The sequence below is a fragment of the Fulmarus glacialis genome, unplaced genomic scaffold, assembly GCF_000690835.1.
Source record: "Fulmarus glacialis isolate BGI_N327 unplaced genomic scaffold, ASM69083v1 scaffold22266, whole genome shotgun sequence".
Taxonomy (NCBI): domain Eukaryota; kingdom Metazoa; phylum Chordata; class Aves; order Procellariiformes; family Procellariidae; genus Fulmarus; species Fulmarus glacialis.
The window spans coordinates 1-17,861 of NW_009216518.1; the positions used below are offsets into that span (position 1 = coordinate 1).

Here is a 17,861-nt window from a genome sequence, read left to right on the forward strand (position 1 = left end):
TACTGAGGGAGCACTCGATCCCCTTCATCAATAGTCTCACGGTTAACCACACTCAGCAAAGATGTGGAGGAAAAAACCAACCAAAACAGGTTAATCTTCCTGGATTTGTATAAATGTATTTATTACCATAATATTTGGTTCATCTGACGTAGAATGTGGTTTAAAAAAAAATTGAAATGTTAAAGTTTCAAAGATCTGGAAATCAATTCCTACCCTGCATGCCAGCAACAGGTGGAATGGTTAGAGTTCAGAGCTGCTTCTAGCAGGTAAGGACCCACAGATTTCTAATAAACAAGTCCTCTTTCCAGTGAAAGAATACATTTGATATAGAGATAGCTCTCCTCCTTGTAGAAGAAAAATCAAGTTAAAATATTAAATAAAGAGGGGACATGCCTGTTCTCAGGCAAGTGTCTGTTTTCAGTTTACTATTTATTTTATTAAATAAAAACAACAGAATGGAAAACCAAGAAAAGCTGTAATGAGACATTTAGATGGGAAGCAGCATTGGTCAAATCAATCAGGTGTTAATAATTTTAAAAAAGGAGAAGAGCCTGGCTTGCTAGCTTATGTGCTAATTTTTCTGCTGTATTTGGAGATCTGAGGTTTGCGACATACTCACATATGTTGTGTTGCCGTAAATCAGTTGGAATTATTAGTATTGTGTATTCACATAAACGGTATATATCATTCACAAATACTTCGCCAAACCTGGGGTATTTGCCTATTAATCCCCACTTTAAGATTTTGCTATTTTGGGTGGTGTTAGCCACCAGAGGGCAACAAAACACTTGTATTAAGCTGCAAGCAGCTGTAATCACCAGGGTACACAGAGATCAGAAACTAAATAACCAATGAAATCAAACTCCCTGTTCTAGCAGCTCTCTGTGGGCTGGAAGAAAAGTGTCTGAGGTAAGTTTGCATCCACAGGTGGAACTGTTATACCCTGACCAAGGTTCTGATTTCTTTATAAGCCTTTCTGTATATTAGGCTTCTGTATTGTTTAGTTAAATAAGTCGTCATCATTTTGGTTTTGGAGCTTCCATGTGAGCTGACTGCAGTCTGCTTCCAGCACCGAGCATTTAAGATGCTCAGGCCATGCCAGTACGAATACAACTTCCACTTCTTATGGTGCTCAAGCATACTGAGCTTTTGTATTGTTTTAAGTAGACAAGAAGACTTCTTCCAGAAACTGGACTTCATAGCAAACACAGTGGATTGGCTGCTAATACATAGCTGAACCTGTAGCTCTACATCCCTGTATCTGCTCTGTATTTTGGACTAGACTAAGCAGCCAGTGATCAATACAAAGAAGGAAATGTCATTAATTTTTATTTTCCTCAATAAAGTCAATATGAGTAAAGCCTGGAGGGGAGAACTGGCTTTGGGTAGAAGCTCTCTCTCCCAATCCAAAGTACTGTATATATAAAAATTCATTTTCTACTTACCACATAAACTAACTGGAAAACTTGGGGATATCAATGTTTCCATGGAAGAAGTCAGCACTGGCAAGAAACAAATGATAGTTTTCAGCCTATCATAGCTATCAGTAACTGAAATGAGGGAACTTAGTACTTTGTTGACAGCATTGATTTTCCAGTACTTTCTGCCTATTTTTGTAGATAAAGGGTTATTGCTCTTACCTGGATATATTATAACCTCAGATGTGCCATTTCCAAGAACAAAGTTAAGTATCTGCTGAGGAGGATCTGCAAAGCCTGTATTCTCTTGTCTCCCTTTCATGCCAACAGGTAGACATTCTGGAATCAAAGGTGCTGAAGATCCTGAAATAAGTGCAGAATAATTATTCTTCTGCTTTTAAAGGCTCCTGGTTTCTAAAGGTTTCTAAGGAAGAAAAAGCTTTCTAAAAGCTACTTATCCTTTCTGGCAGCTTTTGGGCAAATATTCCCAGTGGACAGTATACGAACCAGAATTCATAGGATCACATGAGGTCCACAGAATCCATTAAACAAAAACTCTTAAAAGGTATGATGAATGTGAAATACAAGGATTACCCAGCTTTTAGTGACCACTGGATAGTCTAAAGAGAAATTCTATTAACATAAGGAAAAGAGCTTAAGGAAAAGTCTGTAAATGTATGGACCAGAGATCCAGAAGAGAGAAAATGTGTAAATACTATGTATCTGAATTAATTTTATCGTCCTTTGCACTACATCTTTCCCACAAAATTGCACATCATGCAGCTTGTACAAACAGCTAGCAAGCATCCTCCCTCTGAACCCGCACCGGGAAATTTTTTTGATGATGCAGTGCTTGCAATTTAATCAGCCATAGCTCTGAGTTTCTGTAGATGCGACAGAATTTCTTCTGCTACTTTGTGCTGTTTCAGCTAGCATCAGATACTTCAAGACTTCTAACTTATCCACTGCTTTTTGGTTCCTTTCCAGCACAGATTTAACAGAGAAAGGTGTTGAATTGTGTCTGTCCAGTCTACCATGAGCACCCTCTGCAACACAACATGATCAAGGCAAGGTGGCTACACAGCCCATCACTTGGATTAGTACCCAGTTTTTGTGAACAAAATTCCAACCTAAATTTTGCTCTACTATTGCAAATATAATTATCCTGCAGTCCTTTACAAAGCTCTGATGAAAAAGAAATTGGAACTAAACTGAAGTTTATTAATGAAAATTTTGTGATTTCCTATTCTTAAGACAAGTAAGTAATTATTTAGATTAGCATATAGTAAATAGCTCTGTTCTCTTATTTATTAACCTGCACTTCACTAATTAAATGAAAGACTCATTCTATTTCATTGGGGCAATGCACTTTTAATTTCCCTTGAATATTTTTCATTCTTTTAGTGAGCACCACACTTTTAAGTGCTTGATTGAAACAGCTGCTATACTTGTTTTCCCTGCCATTGTTCATGGTCAATGACCAGATTTATAAGAGTGTTTTCCCCTTGTATAAATCAACCTGTGTACAGGTGTACACCTGTACTGTACATACCTGGCTGTACTGTACATACCAGGAATTACGAAACTTCTTTCCAACATATTGGTAGCGGGAACAGAAAAGGACAAGTGCTGGTTAGTTAGTGAGGTGGAGCTAGCTGGATGGCTGTTGAGAGGCATAGCTAAGAAACTGCCGTTTCCTGCAGACACTGCAGGGACTTCCACTTGAAAAAAAGCAAAACAAAAGGAGACAGTTATTTCATTGCTAGAAGTTAAGGCCAAAGAAGAGGTTTCAATAGATATCATAAACCACTTGATTCTGATCAGTTAATAAGGTCTTACATTGGCTGTACTAAGTTTCCCAAACAGTTTGTTACCTTAATACTGCACAAGACTAGAGAGGCCCAAGTACAATAAACTGAGGACCTTGACTCTCTACTTAGACACTACAGTGCTTATAAGGATAACTAGTCTGTTAAGAGGGTTTCCCAAAGAACCGTCACAAACACCTGAGTTTTAAAAGATGCAACTTGCCTGCAGCAGTTGTTTTTTTCATGAAGAGGACAAATGGGGAGGGAGACTTATGTGCATTGTATGATTTCATCTGCTTTTCGAAAGCTTCTTACAAATCAAGTAAGATACACTTGCTTATTTTGCGTCTGCTATTTTCCTTGGTTTTGCCACACCCTTATGATCAGAGTTGATTTTGCTTTTCTTTCCCCCTCCTGTCTAGCAGCAACAATTAAGTCTCTATTTCATCGCTTTCTGCAGTCTAATGTTTCATCAGGAGCTACAAACCTGTGTGGGTTTTGTGCCACTATAGTGTACACTGTCATCTAGAATGCAAGCTCTTTAGGATGTGTTTATGTTTTTTATCAGGAACTGATGTATTATTTTGTAATAGGAATCTTTCATTTTTACTGTGGTATAAAAACAGACTTTAAAAAGTGTTTTTCAGCTTGTATGTCAATCAGCATGTGAAATTCCCACATAATTTCCTATCCAAGGATTGTTGTGTTGCTATGGTCAGATAAGATCAGGTACTGTTATAGCTAGCCACAAACAATTGGGCAAATCTAAAGTTTAATTTCATTCAATTCCTTTGAAAGAATCTCATCCTTGGCTTACCACTCTGAACTTTAGTACACATTATCTTCTTTACTGTAGATAGTCTTACACTTCTGAGGAGTTGATGCATTTGCCTTTGCAGGATCATACTGTGACACTCATTTTATGTCAGATTAAATAAATTCCTGATTTTGTCATGTAGCTCATCTTTCTGTCAATTAGATTTTTTGTACCCAGTACTTATACTGCCTTATGTATATATTCCTTCCCTCAGCACCTGCATTGGGTCAAGTAAGGTAGAGCGAGTGATAATATCCTGAGCACTTTCAGGAAAAGGATAGGTGCAGCTTTACAAAGCACTGTTAGCTCTGTGATGATACTGTAGACTGAAATGCAAGCTCTGTAGGGCGAGACATTTTTACTGTTTTGGTTTTGTTTTTTTTTTTTAAATCAGGACCTGATGAGCCATTTCCTTATTGAAAACTCTCATTGTTAGTGTGGCATAAACATAGGCTTTAAAAAGCGCCAAATCTATACAGAAATTTAAGCAGATAGAAGGTAATCCACCTTTAATGGGTACTAACTGCCAGGAACTTTATCTGTGTCTGAATAACTACAACCGGCAGGTACCAGTTCAGTAGGAACTCTGATTACCTTTCCAGATCCAGCAAAAGTATTTTTTTCACAGCTAATTCTGCTCAATCCCTCCCCAGAAGTCCACAGGAACATTGGAAAACCAGTTTGGGTCACAGTCCCAGTGCATGTGTGTGCTCTCTATGACTTTCATCCAGTCTATGCCAGTTCCTTAGTAATTGCTGGGCAATTGCCGGCCTGAATTTTGCTGAGGTGCAGTCCCACGATCCAAGCACTCTCTGGATGGCTCTCTAGGTTACACACTGGTTTTGGCTGCCCACCCTGACATGTACATGGCCCATGGGGTTTGGTACAGTCAGAGTTCCCCTTAGGAGGCTTGGGAAGTGTGCTAGCATACAGTAATGCATATGTCACTTCAAAACACAATATAATATATTCATCCAAAGGTGATTGCTCTCACATGGATTTTGGAAGAGTATTTTGCTGGTTTAACTATGCCTGAGACACCCATTTAGGCTACAGCTGGGTAAGAACTTTAGCACCAGTTTACACCTAGGGAACAAGTTACAGCCTGCCTGCTGGCCACAGGTACTGCCTTGTAGATGGTCTAACAGCATGCAACACCTAGAAATCTCCCTTTCTCCTATTCTTACTTTGATTTAAAGGACTGTATAGGATGGGCTGGGCCAAGAAGCTGTCTCTTCACAGTTGTTATTTTCACTAGGATGTTTCACTAGATTTTTGGAAGGTGTCACACTTAGAACAAAGAGGATCAAACCAGGAAATGCCAAACTATGGCCTGAGTCATATTACCCATCAGAAACAAAAGGTGTACGTGACAAAAATTACAAAATTCGGCACTGACTCAATTCTCCACTGTTTTGCTTTCTTCTTTCAGATGGATTTAGAAAAGTTCAACTGTGCCTCTGCTCATGCTAAGGAAGTAATTTTTCTATCACCTGGCAGGAACATGTGCTTTTGAAGCATAAGGATCCAACTGTTCCCAGGGTACCATGTAGTTGGTCCTAAGAGGCACAGTTTAATAGCTACTGATAAGAGGGCATGGATTTGTTGCATCATGAATTAATCAGAGGTGTATCAGAATGGGATTCTACAGTGATTTCTACTCTGTTGGAAGTAGAAACATGAAAATGCATGACAATGCTGTATCATCAAATCTATGAGAGCAAACTTTCCCTAGAAGGTAGAGTTACAATACCTAAAAGGGGATGAGACTTTGGAACATGAGACAATATATGTTCAATAATCTTTTCCTATTCAGCAATAACTTACCATTTTTCTTGTATTTGGGTTCTGAAGCATCAGAGCAACTCTCTGCAGAACCTAAGAAGGCTGAAAGAAAGAAAGGTGACAGTAAGTGACAAAAATTGAACCAGTTTGGTAATTTTAAGTTTCCACCATGGAAACTTATTTTAACTTTTTAAAGTAGAAGAGGGTGTAATCAGTTTCAATTCAGCTATTTCAGAACTGTACAGGTCCAATGTATAAAACATGAATGTGAACAGCTTCATATTATTTTACTCTGACCATGAAGTTTCAATTAGGCTGCATATTTTTGTGCCAGTAATCAAAGATTTTTGCTGTAGTTCTTGCTATTAAAAAGGGAATAATTCAGCTAATGCTTGCTAAGCTATAGATACACTGAAAACAAAGTTAATGCTGTCACATAGATGATTAAAAAAAGGGAAGAAATATAACATGCTTAATGTCATGTTACAGGACAACAAATTGTGCGAATTGTAAATAATGTGCTTGGGGGAGCTGTTTTCACTTCCAGCCACACAGAATGAGCAAAGTCAGAGGAATCACATCTGGTTGTATCAGTGAAGAACTACATGAGAGATGCATTGAGGCTGTGTTAAAACCAAAGTACTGTAATGCAAATTTAGAATTTAATCACTGCAGCCTTTCAAACTCTCACTGTTTTTCACTTACTTCGTTTGTGACATCTCTGCATCTTAATGTCAGTAAATTTCTCAGTGTTATCAGCAGCCACTTCATCCAGAATAAGGTTCCCTGCTAAAAACATGAAATATTGCCAAATGTCAACCTTTGTCCTCCTAGAAAAATTATGGAAAGAGGTAGAAGCAAGAGAAACACACCAACAGGCAGCAAAGATGAAATATGCTCCAAATAAAAGATAAAATCAAATAACGTGATAAAACAAATATCCAGAGCGATACGATTTAGAAAGCCCACAGAGCTCTGAATGCAAATTCTGTCACCTTGTGTTAGTTTCTGAACTGCAAAATATTAATCTACTGCCATAAATTCAGTGGCTAATAAAACATAAATACTTCTCAATGCTCTAATGATGAACAAAGGATAAAACCTCACAGCTGTATCACAGTGTGATCTCAGTACTAGTAAAGTTACTGAGTTACTCATTTTATGTACGAAAAGGATTAAATCCTTTAAGAGACAGAGTAAAGGGTTCTAAACAGATTTTATCTTTTGTGTTGTAGGAACTGTGAAGTTATTCATACCATTCTTCTACTGGCAAATACTTAAGTACTAATACTGTATCTCGTTTCCTCTAAAACCAATATAAATTTTGCCATTAGGTGCAAACCCCCTCAAATTCTAAACACACCAGGGAGCAGTAGAAAGCATTTAAAAAGTCATGTGAGCTTCCTGTAGTCAGAATTGTACTAGGGAAGGACTGACCTTTGTTAAGTTATTCCCAATTACTTTGTTCAAACATAAAACAGAATAAAAGAGGATATTCAGATATTCTGTGAATCTTTCTGATTCTATGGATTTCCCAACAGCCACATATTAATATATATATTCTCAAATAGTAAACAGCTGCATTTGTGTCACTAGCAAAACAATTATTTTGTACCAAGAGCCAAGCAATTATCTCTGGTCAAACACTGAATGAAGGAATCATTTACTACATGTATATTATACCATTGCTGCATTGATCATGGAGAGAAGTAAAATTTGACATGCTTCCTCAGGCAGTTCTGTGCATCCTGGACAGAAATAAGTGTGCGTGAACTGCATTTATACGTGTGCTAAGTCCCCTGGGTGAGTCAGGTTTAATGAACTTATGTACATCATCCGTGTTGTGCTCAGAATAAGTCTGATGCTAATTGAGGGCACATACTGCACTAGACAGTTAAGCTGTGCATACACTATGTCCATAGTGACGTGATCAGCAACTTGGTCAGAGATAAAACTGCCATCTTTGAGAAAGGCCTGCAAAAATACAGAAAATCCTCAGAAGTTTGCCAAGAAAATCTTGGGACACAGTTCTCAGGGGGAAAGAAGAGGATACCAGATGTATAGAAATCTTACTAGTGTTCAAATTGTGGGGATGAAATACAATGCAGATGTTAGCCAGAACAGTCACAGAGAAATTAATCTTTGCCACATAAATCTTACCAAAAGTGTCTTCCACCTGCTTCTCCTGCTGATCTTTGAGCACATATTCTGCTAATTCAGCTAGCAAGAAGCAAAAAAAAAAAGGAACACATTAATGACACAGTACATTTCACAGTAAAACTCTTGTAAGCTTACCCTCATTAACAGAATTCTGCAGTATAAGTGAAATTGAAGAGTTAAATTAAGTTTTTCTTGTAAATTGTTGTTCAGGAAATAAAGAACACGAGAAAGGAGAAGTTGATACAGGAAGTATTAAGCGGAAGGAGCCATTAATAGAGAGATTTTCCCCCAACAACCACAAGCTACTGTTTATCTCTTTCCCCACAATGCACAGGTTTAGGTACCCTGGCTAGATCTACCATGCATGAGGGACAGGCCACTTGAGTATATGCCACTGCTTTAGACTGAAAATAAAATTTGTAAGAAATAGCTATAGCAAGTGATTAGAAAATAATTATTTAAAAAACAAAAATTGCTTTCATACCTATTCTAGCATAAGCTTCTATGGTGTTGGAACAGAGATACAGTTCATCCCCATTTTCACCACTTTCCATTGTACACAGGAAATCCATATTATTGAACTGATCATAGTTGCTGGCATCAACTTCAGGATCTAGAATTAAAAAGCAGTACACATTTGCTGAATGAATACCATAACCAAGGAGTAAAAAAACCAGATAGCAGGACATGCAGAAAAGGCAGATATGTTACTTCAGCATAAGGCTTTGGCTCCTCATTGTATGTTGGCTAAGTAGGAACAGAACTGAACTCTTAGTAATTTATAGTCACCCAGAAATCAATACTTTTCTTCTGCTAAACTCTGAGACTTCATCCCTCTTAGTAAATAAAACAGTTCCCGAATCTGTTCTATGACATAAGGCCTATACGCATGGCCCAGACTCATCCGTACTATTAAACCTTCTTATTCTTCAGGATATAGTGGTACCGTCCAAATTCCCTGTTCAGAACGATGCTGGGTCCGTGCTAACCCCTGAACAGCAGCTACAAATTGCCTGTGAAGCTGCTAGTTGGCCAAGGCCAAAAACATGCCAGGGACCATGCTAACATCTTCACAGCAGAGATGTCCAGCTTCCGATAACTGGCACCAGGTCCTGACAATGTTCAATTTATCTACATAATCTCAGACATTGCTAAGGCTCTAAAGTATTCAAATCAGTGAAACATCTCTGATATAGCAAGAGTCAGTCCTTGATCCCTAATTCATCCTACTTTCAGTCACCGAGCAAGTAAGGCCATGGGAGTGAAGAAACACTCCTGCAGCTGTTATTAACAGTCAGAAGTTGAGACAGCAAAGCTCAACCTGGGAAATAATTAATCACAAAGATGATTCCAGATTCTGGTGCTCAGTTCTGCACTGATTTGCCTATGTACCTGCTGACACTGGTCAGTCATGAAAGCAACAAGGATGTGAGGTGGTATCCTCCAATTTGGTAACGTTTTATATCTATTGGGCACAGAGCTATAGGACTTCATATCTGGCATACATCTGATCTTCTCCTTTCATTGCCACTTTCAACCCACAGTCCAGCTTGTTTGTTTAAAATAAGCTCAGCTATTACTCCACAACACAGTCAGCAGCACAGGTACACTTTCATATCTTTATGCCAGCAAACTCAGGGAGAGCAGAATGTTACACAACCTCGACACAAATTCAGGAGCAGAAAGTTTGAGAGCCAGAACAACCTCCTAATTTGATTATCTGTAGGAACTTACATGCAAGAAACTATCATCTTTATGCCCTGGCCCTTCTGCTTTCTGCTCTATCACAGAATCATAAAATCATTGGGCTGTGCCCCCAAAAGCTGTAAAATGGCATCTGGCAATGAAAGTCCATTGTGTTGGTGCCTTTGGATTTCAGAAGGAAATGAAATGCTAGTTTGCTTGCAGACTGGCTTCATCACAAACTTACCTAAAAATCTCTTGTTTTGGAAAGCTTTTGGCTTGAAACTACAAAAGTGTTGACAATTACACTTGACCAGCTTACGATAAGAACATTTGCAAATAAACTACTTACAGGAATGATATCCAAACCAAAGACATTAGCCTCACACCTTGATGAGTGACATGTATAGTATGTTTTGTTAGACTCACTGAGCAGGAAGCTGTAAATATGTACAGTTTTAAAAACATCATCGTTTCTGGAAGCAGTCACTATTTTATATACAGATACAGACAAAGGTATCATATCGTAAGACCTAGTGTTGAATTTAGTACAGCCATCATGATAAACTGTCGTTAGATGGCTACGTAATTGAGAGGAAACGTAATAACTTATAGCATGATGACTAAACTGATCAAGCATTTTTTAGTGTTTTACCAACCTGCAGAGAAGTCACCTTCTTCATTTCCAGATGACTTAGGATCAAGGAGAGTATACAGATGCAATGGATCGATATCAGTGTGCAGCAAATCAAGATAGCCATTTTCAGACACAAATGCTGAATCCATGATTTGTCTCTTGCTGTCTGAAATCAAATTGCAAAACACTTAGCTATGATAAAACCACAGCTTTTGTCGAGCAAAACTACAAGTCCTGCACTTTGGCTTTCTGTTGACAAGGCATTGAGATCTTAAGGCTGTGGAACTGGTATTGCTTACCAAGTCTTGCACTGAGTTATAACCCTGAGTTACTTAAACTTCTAGATCCAGATACAGCTTGCAATGAGACTTACCTTTTTTTTACTCCAACCAGGGCAGTCGGATACTGCAGTCTGACCTCCTGGACCAAAAGTGCCAAGTACTGAATAAGTTGCAACTCCTGTATTTTTTATCAGGTTATAAATGATGCAAGCACAGATCCAGCAGATATTGGGGAAATCGGAAAACTGCAGTGAAAAGGATGGAAGAAGAATCCCATTCTTTACTGTCAGGACAATTTCTTCTCAGGGGAAGCAGCTTCTGGCTGGGATGCTACACCCAGTTCCTAAGCCCTGGAGGTGGCACTAGGAGAAAGTGCCACCTCAGCCCAAGAAGGAACAGTGAAAGGTAGAACACTTATTTTATATAATTCTTTCCCAAACCATATAGTTGATTGTGTACAGAATGGCATGGTCACCTTGGGAATTAGTTTCTGGTAAACAGGGCACTCACTGACATTTTGGAATCTATCACAATTATTTTTTAATCAATTTTCTTTCCCCCTCAGAACTCATGCACGTACCTACTCATAAGTTGGGAATTGCTATAGCCTTTCAAGCAGAGTGCCATACAGTACCCAGCCAAATCTGACTGATCTAAGGTGCTCCCTGCCCCAGTCACCCATGTTTATATGAGAACTGCTTAGACTGCTGCAGCTACATTTCTTGATAAAGTTTATCTCTTCCTCCACCTCATTTTAAATTGCTTCTGTTTCCTTCCAGTTACTGCAGCAGGCACTAGAATAAGCTTAAACATTCCTTCTGGGCATTCCACAGGTAGTGGAATAACACTACTTGTTGGTTATTCATCATCTTTATCAAACTATTTCAAAATCAAATATTGGCTTCTCAGTGTTTACAGATCACTGATACGAATGCCACCTGGGCTGATGATCCAACTAATTTACTCCACCATAATATTGAGATGCCAGCATGGAATGAACAACCAGCAAAATTTCCAGACCATATCCTGTTAAAATAGGTGTCCACACACCACAACCATGAAAAGTTTCAGCTTGGCATCAAGCACCATATTTTGCAATGAACGATAGCTGTAATACGGCTCTCAAATATTCTGCCTTTAGCAGAATGCCATTGATGTCCCTGGTTGCACATGTCTACTTTCCTGTGCAAATGTGGAGCAACCTGCTGTACCAGGAAGTCTACCTGCAACATGAAAAAAGAAAAATACAGCTAACACTGCAGCTCTTCTGAAAGAAGGCGGAGTAGACCTAGTCACACACTACCACATGCTGCTTTGTTATAAACTAATCTTCATTCCTCTTACCCCTCTTTGGGGTTGTCCCTCTGAACAGCTTGGAAATGGACCTCTCTGTGTTCTGTTGCAGAAGACACTGTAATCTAGAGCCAGAACTCAGAAGAGCGGGTGGACACAGTGAGGTCCCACGAGTAGGAATAACCTACACTCAGGTAGTTCTCCTTTTTCATGTTGTGTGGCCTCATTACGTTACCAAGATTACAAAAATTTTATATTATTGCCTGCCATGATATAAATGGAAAGCAGAAGTTGACAAACCTGCGTGAGAACCAAGAATGAGGCTATAAACATACCAGATTAAATTTTCAGTTTGTTGCAACATTTTGCTTTGCCCCTTCCTTTGTTGAATTAACATAAAATCTAAACTGAATTGGGCCCTTCAGAATGCCAGGTTGCTGGACTTTGTGAATAACGCTGTTGAAGCATTACCTCTGAGTCATATAATTTTAGGGTTAGAGACAGAGAAGTAATTGGGCAGAAGCCATAAAGGGAATGCAAGACAGACAAATGCAGCACTCCAAGTTCAGTGATTAGTAAACTGCTTGATTTCAGCAGACAAAGAAAAGGGCAAGTCCTATGGAAAGAGACTAAGTAGGCCTACTTAATCTTCATGGAAATACTAAGCTTTAATTAAGTCATAGTCATAAGAGCTTCTGTAATTTTAAACCTTTCTTTCAATAGCATTTCCCAGTGGATAAATACCTAAGTAATGCAAAATGTTTTCAGCTACACAGGTCAGGAAGTCAGGAAGCAACCAAGAGGAAGTCTTGCCGGTGCCAAGTCCAGCTAGAGAGCTGAAAATTAGAACGTAAAATTAGAACGCTATAACCCAGGAGCACAGGGGAAACATAGCCTTCTACCTTGGGAAGAATGAAGATTGCCACTCTTTCAGGAATGAAAAACTTGATTACTTGTCTTTTTTGTTTCATTGGTCTGAATGGCCCTCAGCTTACCCTCTTTTTTTTTCATTACTTTGGTTTTGACACAAATCTCTACGTAGCTGGCTTTCTATTGACTACACTGGATTTGGGATGCTGTGATTTCTTTCTGTAGCCGAACCAACAAATTCTTAATAGCAGCTGTGCTTTGCTGCATTAAAATCATGGTGCCACCATGGAAAGCACTCTGTCCAAGGGTGCAGGAAAAAAGAAGTGAGTTTTTGAAAGATGAAAATTTCTATGCCGAGAGAGCCAGAGGCAAGGAGAATTACACCTCAGGGACAGCAAGCGTTACGCTGCATATTGTAACTGGAGCACACAAACCCAAGCTTGTTTATAACAGCAATTCCTTTCCCAGGGCTTCCCCTGTTTTCTCACAGCACCCCAGCAGTCCCCTGTCTGAGACCAAAGATGAATAAGCTCTATGCTGCTCAGCACTTTCTCTGTTGTTTCATACGTGATTTTAACTTAGTTTACTGATAATACATTCCCTTTGAGGTCCCATACAGTGCTGCCAAAATGGGTGTTTGGCACATTTTCACATCAGAGGACTAAAAAATTTTGTAATAATTTCTGTGTTAGGGCTGTGAACACTAGAGCCAGCTCTCAGCGGGAGGAAGACAGATCCCACGTGGACCTGCAAAACAAAGGACTGAAGCCCCCAGGGATGCCTGCGCTCTCCTTCGCGGCAGCCCCCATGCACAAAGTGCATGTGCTGGGCCGGGGGAAAACAGGTCGTACTTCTGAATGTATTTCCATGCCATACAAAAAGTTCAATCCTTTGTTGTTTGGACACTGGTTAAGACAGATTTTTTTTCTTTAAATCTTTAAATCACACCTCCTTTCTCCAGCAGCCTATACACTCCAGCTGCATCGCTATATTCGGTAGACCTGTGTTCCCTTTGTATTACCTCTGCAATGACTCAGTGCACACCTGCTACAGCAAAGTTTCTACTGAGGATGCATTTGTTTTAGTGCTGTATTCTGCATATACAGCACAACAATATGATTCACTTCTAAGACTCTCAATGCTTTTTTCAGTGCTCTTTCAGAGTCCAAGTGATAACATATGAATTGAAAATGCTGGAAAAGTAGTAAAAGAAACAGTGAACATCACCATACCAGGACAAAGAATCCAGTTAAAAAAGAAGCAGGTGTTCACTTAAATCACATACAAGCCTTAAGAGTTAGACAGGGCATTTTAGATTTCTAAAGATAAGGGAGGGGATTGTGATTTATTATTTTGCCCCAAAAATTTGATTTAACCATGTCTTATATTTTAAAGGATCAACATGTTAAAGACTCCAGGCAATGGGGTCTGCTACTAACTAAAATCAAATGGTAACTAAGAGAACGGAGAAGGATTATACAGACAATAATGTAATATTTACTCCAAAAATAAGGTGGATACTTCTGAGGAGATTTGTTAGGGGGTTTCCTTCCCAAAACTCTATTGACATCTGAACTGACAGGTAATAAAATAATCTCCCACATGAGTATAGAAGTTAAGAAAATGAAAATATGTAAAGTCATTTCAGGAACACAGGAAACCCCTCTGCAATTTAATTTTTGTACCAGTTTTGGAAGCTGAGGATAATTCATAGAAAAGAGTAGTAGTACCATGCAAATCACACATTTCTTAACCAGAGAATGACATAACATTACAGCTCCAAGTCTTAGATTACAGAAAAATAAGAGAGCGGGACTGCTGTGAAGACAGGAGGTTGAAAAATTAAACACAAAGATTGCTGAAGAAATGTTATTTTCTTCCAATACCCCAGACCCATTAAGTGCTACACATGAATCTGAGTGAAGCAAGCTGACAAAACCCAGGTTATATCAAACTTTAAATAAGGAGTCCAGTGAAACACTGGTACTTTGAGCTAAAAGCTCAGTATCATCAGCCACAATTTTAAAGTCTTTTTTTTTTAAGCAACTTTAGAAAGTCGTCTCTCTTCTTCCGCACCCGTCAAAGGTTATGTCATTGTGCATAACACACACACCACAAGGCATGGATGTGTTTCCTGGCTTTTGCCGCAAGCAGTGTTTTGGGGGAATGCTGTCTGGGAGGTGGGCAAGCCAGCAGCAAGGAGGGATGAAGTCCCCTCCATGCTACAGTCACCTGTTTCCCTTTCCTTTCCCCAAATCCATCAGTAACAATTCCTCTGCTCCACACGTACCAAACAGATTTTCCTTTCAGAGATGTCCTGATTATTCGTAAACTGCAAGTAATGGTGCTCTATTTATATTTAGCTTTGAAGGTTTTAGTTTCTATTTCAGATCTATGAAAAGTTCATACATCTGAAAGCTGGTTTAACTTTTCCTTTTGTATTACCCGATTTAATAAAAGATACGACTTTTACCGACAGTCTTTACCTTGCTGATGGAGTGGCGTGTTACTTCCCATGGCTTTATAGCCTAAAAAGGAAGAAGAACAGAGATGATGCTGGATAAAAAGCTGCTCTATATCCTGCCACATTCTCCTTTGTCTCCCTTAGAGATGAGTTTAAAGAAGTTAGAAAAAGTATAAATATCAGATAAAAGGAGCTTCTGCCTTTCAATGAACTTAGCTGAATAGTGACCAACACAACAGGTAAAAGAAACGTTACTAGCCTTGTGCTGGAGACAGGCTATTAGGCAGACTAATAATGTACTGTCCTGCAGGTGTCAGAGTTGTGATTTGAAAGCAGAATTTGCCTTTTCATATCCAGTATCGCCTCATGTGTCACAGCTGTGCCCAGCTCTCCCATCCCAGCAGTAAGACGAAATAAAGCAGCACAGCAGACACCTTGCCTATAAGCTTTTTTGGCAGAAAAAGTACATTTGCACTCAGAGACTTTCTTCAAGACAGAATCTCAGCCCTCCCTCCTAAATGGGAAAGTAAAGCACTAGGTTGTCTTGCCAGATCTGCGAAAAAACTGGAAATAAGCCAGTTTCTCTCAATGATCCTCAGTTTCACTTTCTATAAGAGCAACATTTACCAAAAAACCAAGTACGTTCGTAACAAAGTTTGAAACTCCAGCAACCTTTTGAGCAAGTAACAGGGCTAGGCACAAAACAAAATCGCTAAAAATTCTCCAAAATTTCACCCGCATTCAGACTTCATCCTACTAATATTTCAAGCAATACAAGTCCAGATACTGACACACAGTAGTTACTGATACCTACAAAAGGTAAGATTAGATGCATTTACCATGACAAAAGCACTGCATTCAAGAGTTGAGGAAAAACTGACCTTAGGAAACTGGACAGTTCCTGTTCTTTCACTCTGGATTCAGTACTAAAAAATGAGGATAGCTGCTATCACTGCCCAGGGCTTATAGAAAGTGACACCAGAAAGGAGGAAATGAGCCAGACCAGTCACTGCAGGAAAGTTAAAGGCTGAAGGGGAATTCCAAACAGGAAAATTAAGAGGAACCTCCCTTCTAGCAACCCCTGAATAAAAAAGCACTCTTACCTTTACCGGTCACTTGTCACTGCTAAGAGGAGCTTGCACTTGTCACTAGTTAGGAACAGATTGATTTATTCGGTTGGAAACCAAAACTGGATGAGAGCTGGTGGTAACAATTTCTGGTGCTCCCCAGAATTCTTCCTCTCCTTTTTTATTCCAGTTCAAATCTGTCCCAAAGTCATGCATCTAACAGTCCATCAGTAAGAATAAAGCAAGCAGCATGCGGGCACTCTTACCTTGCAGCTCCATTTGGTGTAACAGAAGTGAAAGTATTTCGTTCACATGTTCACAGATTCTACCAATACAAAATTAGTTTGGTATCTTGTGCAAATGTCTCTTGCCATTGGCCCAAAATGACAAGTAGGATGTTCTACGAAACAGGAGTTCGTAAATCTTGTCTGGCTTACACATGGTGTTCAGGGTTTGCTTGTAGCAGCATCTGACAGAATGTTTATTCATCTAATCATCACTCTGCCAGCGCCTACCTGGCGTAAGACAACCAACCTTTTGAAAACCAACTTCATTTTTGACTGTTCCTATCATGATGCTTATAGATGCTTCTGTGTGGCTCTGCAAGCTTATTTGCCTATTTTTCTATTTTTTATCATGCATAGACCTACACAAATTAGAAATTAATTATGAAAGAGAATATATTCTCAAGTGAGCAAATACTTTTTGTAGTATTATTCCATTGGCTACAGCTTATAACAAAAGTTCCACCAGAGTCTGAAGGGGAAATGAAGGAAGTGGGATTTGATTAATTCAACAACATCCAGAACTTGCCGCTTCAGTAAGGCAAGTTTTTAATCAGCTGCTCGGTAACAAATGGCTTCTGCACAAGGCAGCAGGTCCTATAAGCAAAGCAGCTGCTGACCCATGTAAGCCTTTTCCCTTTGCACTTCCACCAGGTTCCATGGAACATGCTCACTGAGAAGAGATAAAGCTGTTTCATTCCTGGGAGTGGCTCATCTGTTCCCAGTATTGAAAGAGATAAGGGGCCCAGCCTGCAACGCAGAGCACTAGCCTCTTCAGGCTCTCTAACCAGCCAGGCAGCTGTGTTCTTGGAATTCCTCTATGCACATTAGAAGAAAAGCAACACCTTGGTATAACAGCATTCAGAGCAGAAAATAATGAAAGGCTGCACAAATACAGATTCTGTATTTTAGTGCTCTGTTTTGATAGGAGACGATAATACAATCGCTGCATGAGAAATCCCTACAAAATTTAAGAGGGTTATTTGTTAGCCCTATTCTAATGTGCAGCACAACCCCACAAATTATAAGCTCCTTTACCAGCCCTGCAGACAGATTTCTTTACCAGCTTCTGAGGCTGTAATCCCATGAGGCGATCTATATACTTCAAGAACGAAAGTTTGGGGAACAAAAGACTTCAGCTGTTTACTGTGATTCCAGTTTGTAACTGCAGCAAAGACGGGTTGTCCACTTTTTGTACAACACCCATAGCTGCTTAGAAACAGCAGAAAGGAATTGCTGGACCAAATCAGAGTACTGGTTCATATAGTGGACTAGTCTATAAAAATGGTCTTAG

General features: G+C 39.3%; 1 protein-coding gene across 1 annotated transcript; it reads right to left on the reverse strand.

Annotated features, from left to right (window-relative positions):
* Positions 1–1,640: 1,640 nt before the first annotated feature.
* On the reverse strand, positions 1,641–16,164 carry LOC104071839 (MHC class II transactivator-like; the record flags this gene model as incomplete). Its single annotated transcript, XM_009579342.1, has 7 exons — positions 16,098–16,164; positions 10,331–10,474; positions 8,473–8,601; positions 7,989–8,048; positions 6,534–6,617; positions 5,871–5,930; positions 1,641–1,781 (listed from the first exon to the last, which is right to left on the reverse strand). Coding segments are annotated over exons 2-7 (601 nt in total), but the record flags the coding sequence as incomplete, so codon positions are not given.
* Positions 16,165–17,861: the final 1,697 nt, after the last annotated feature.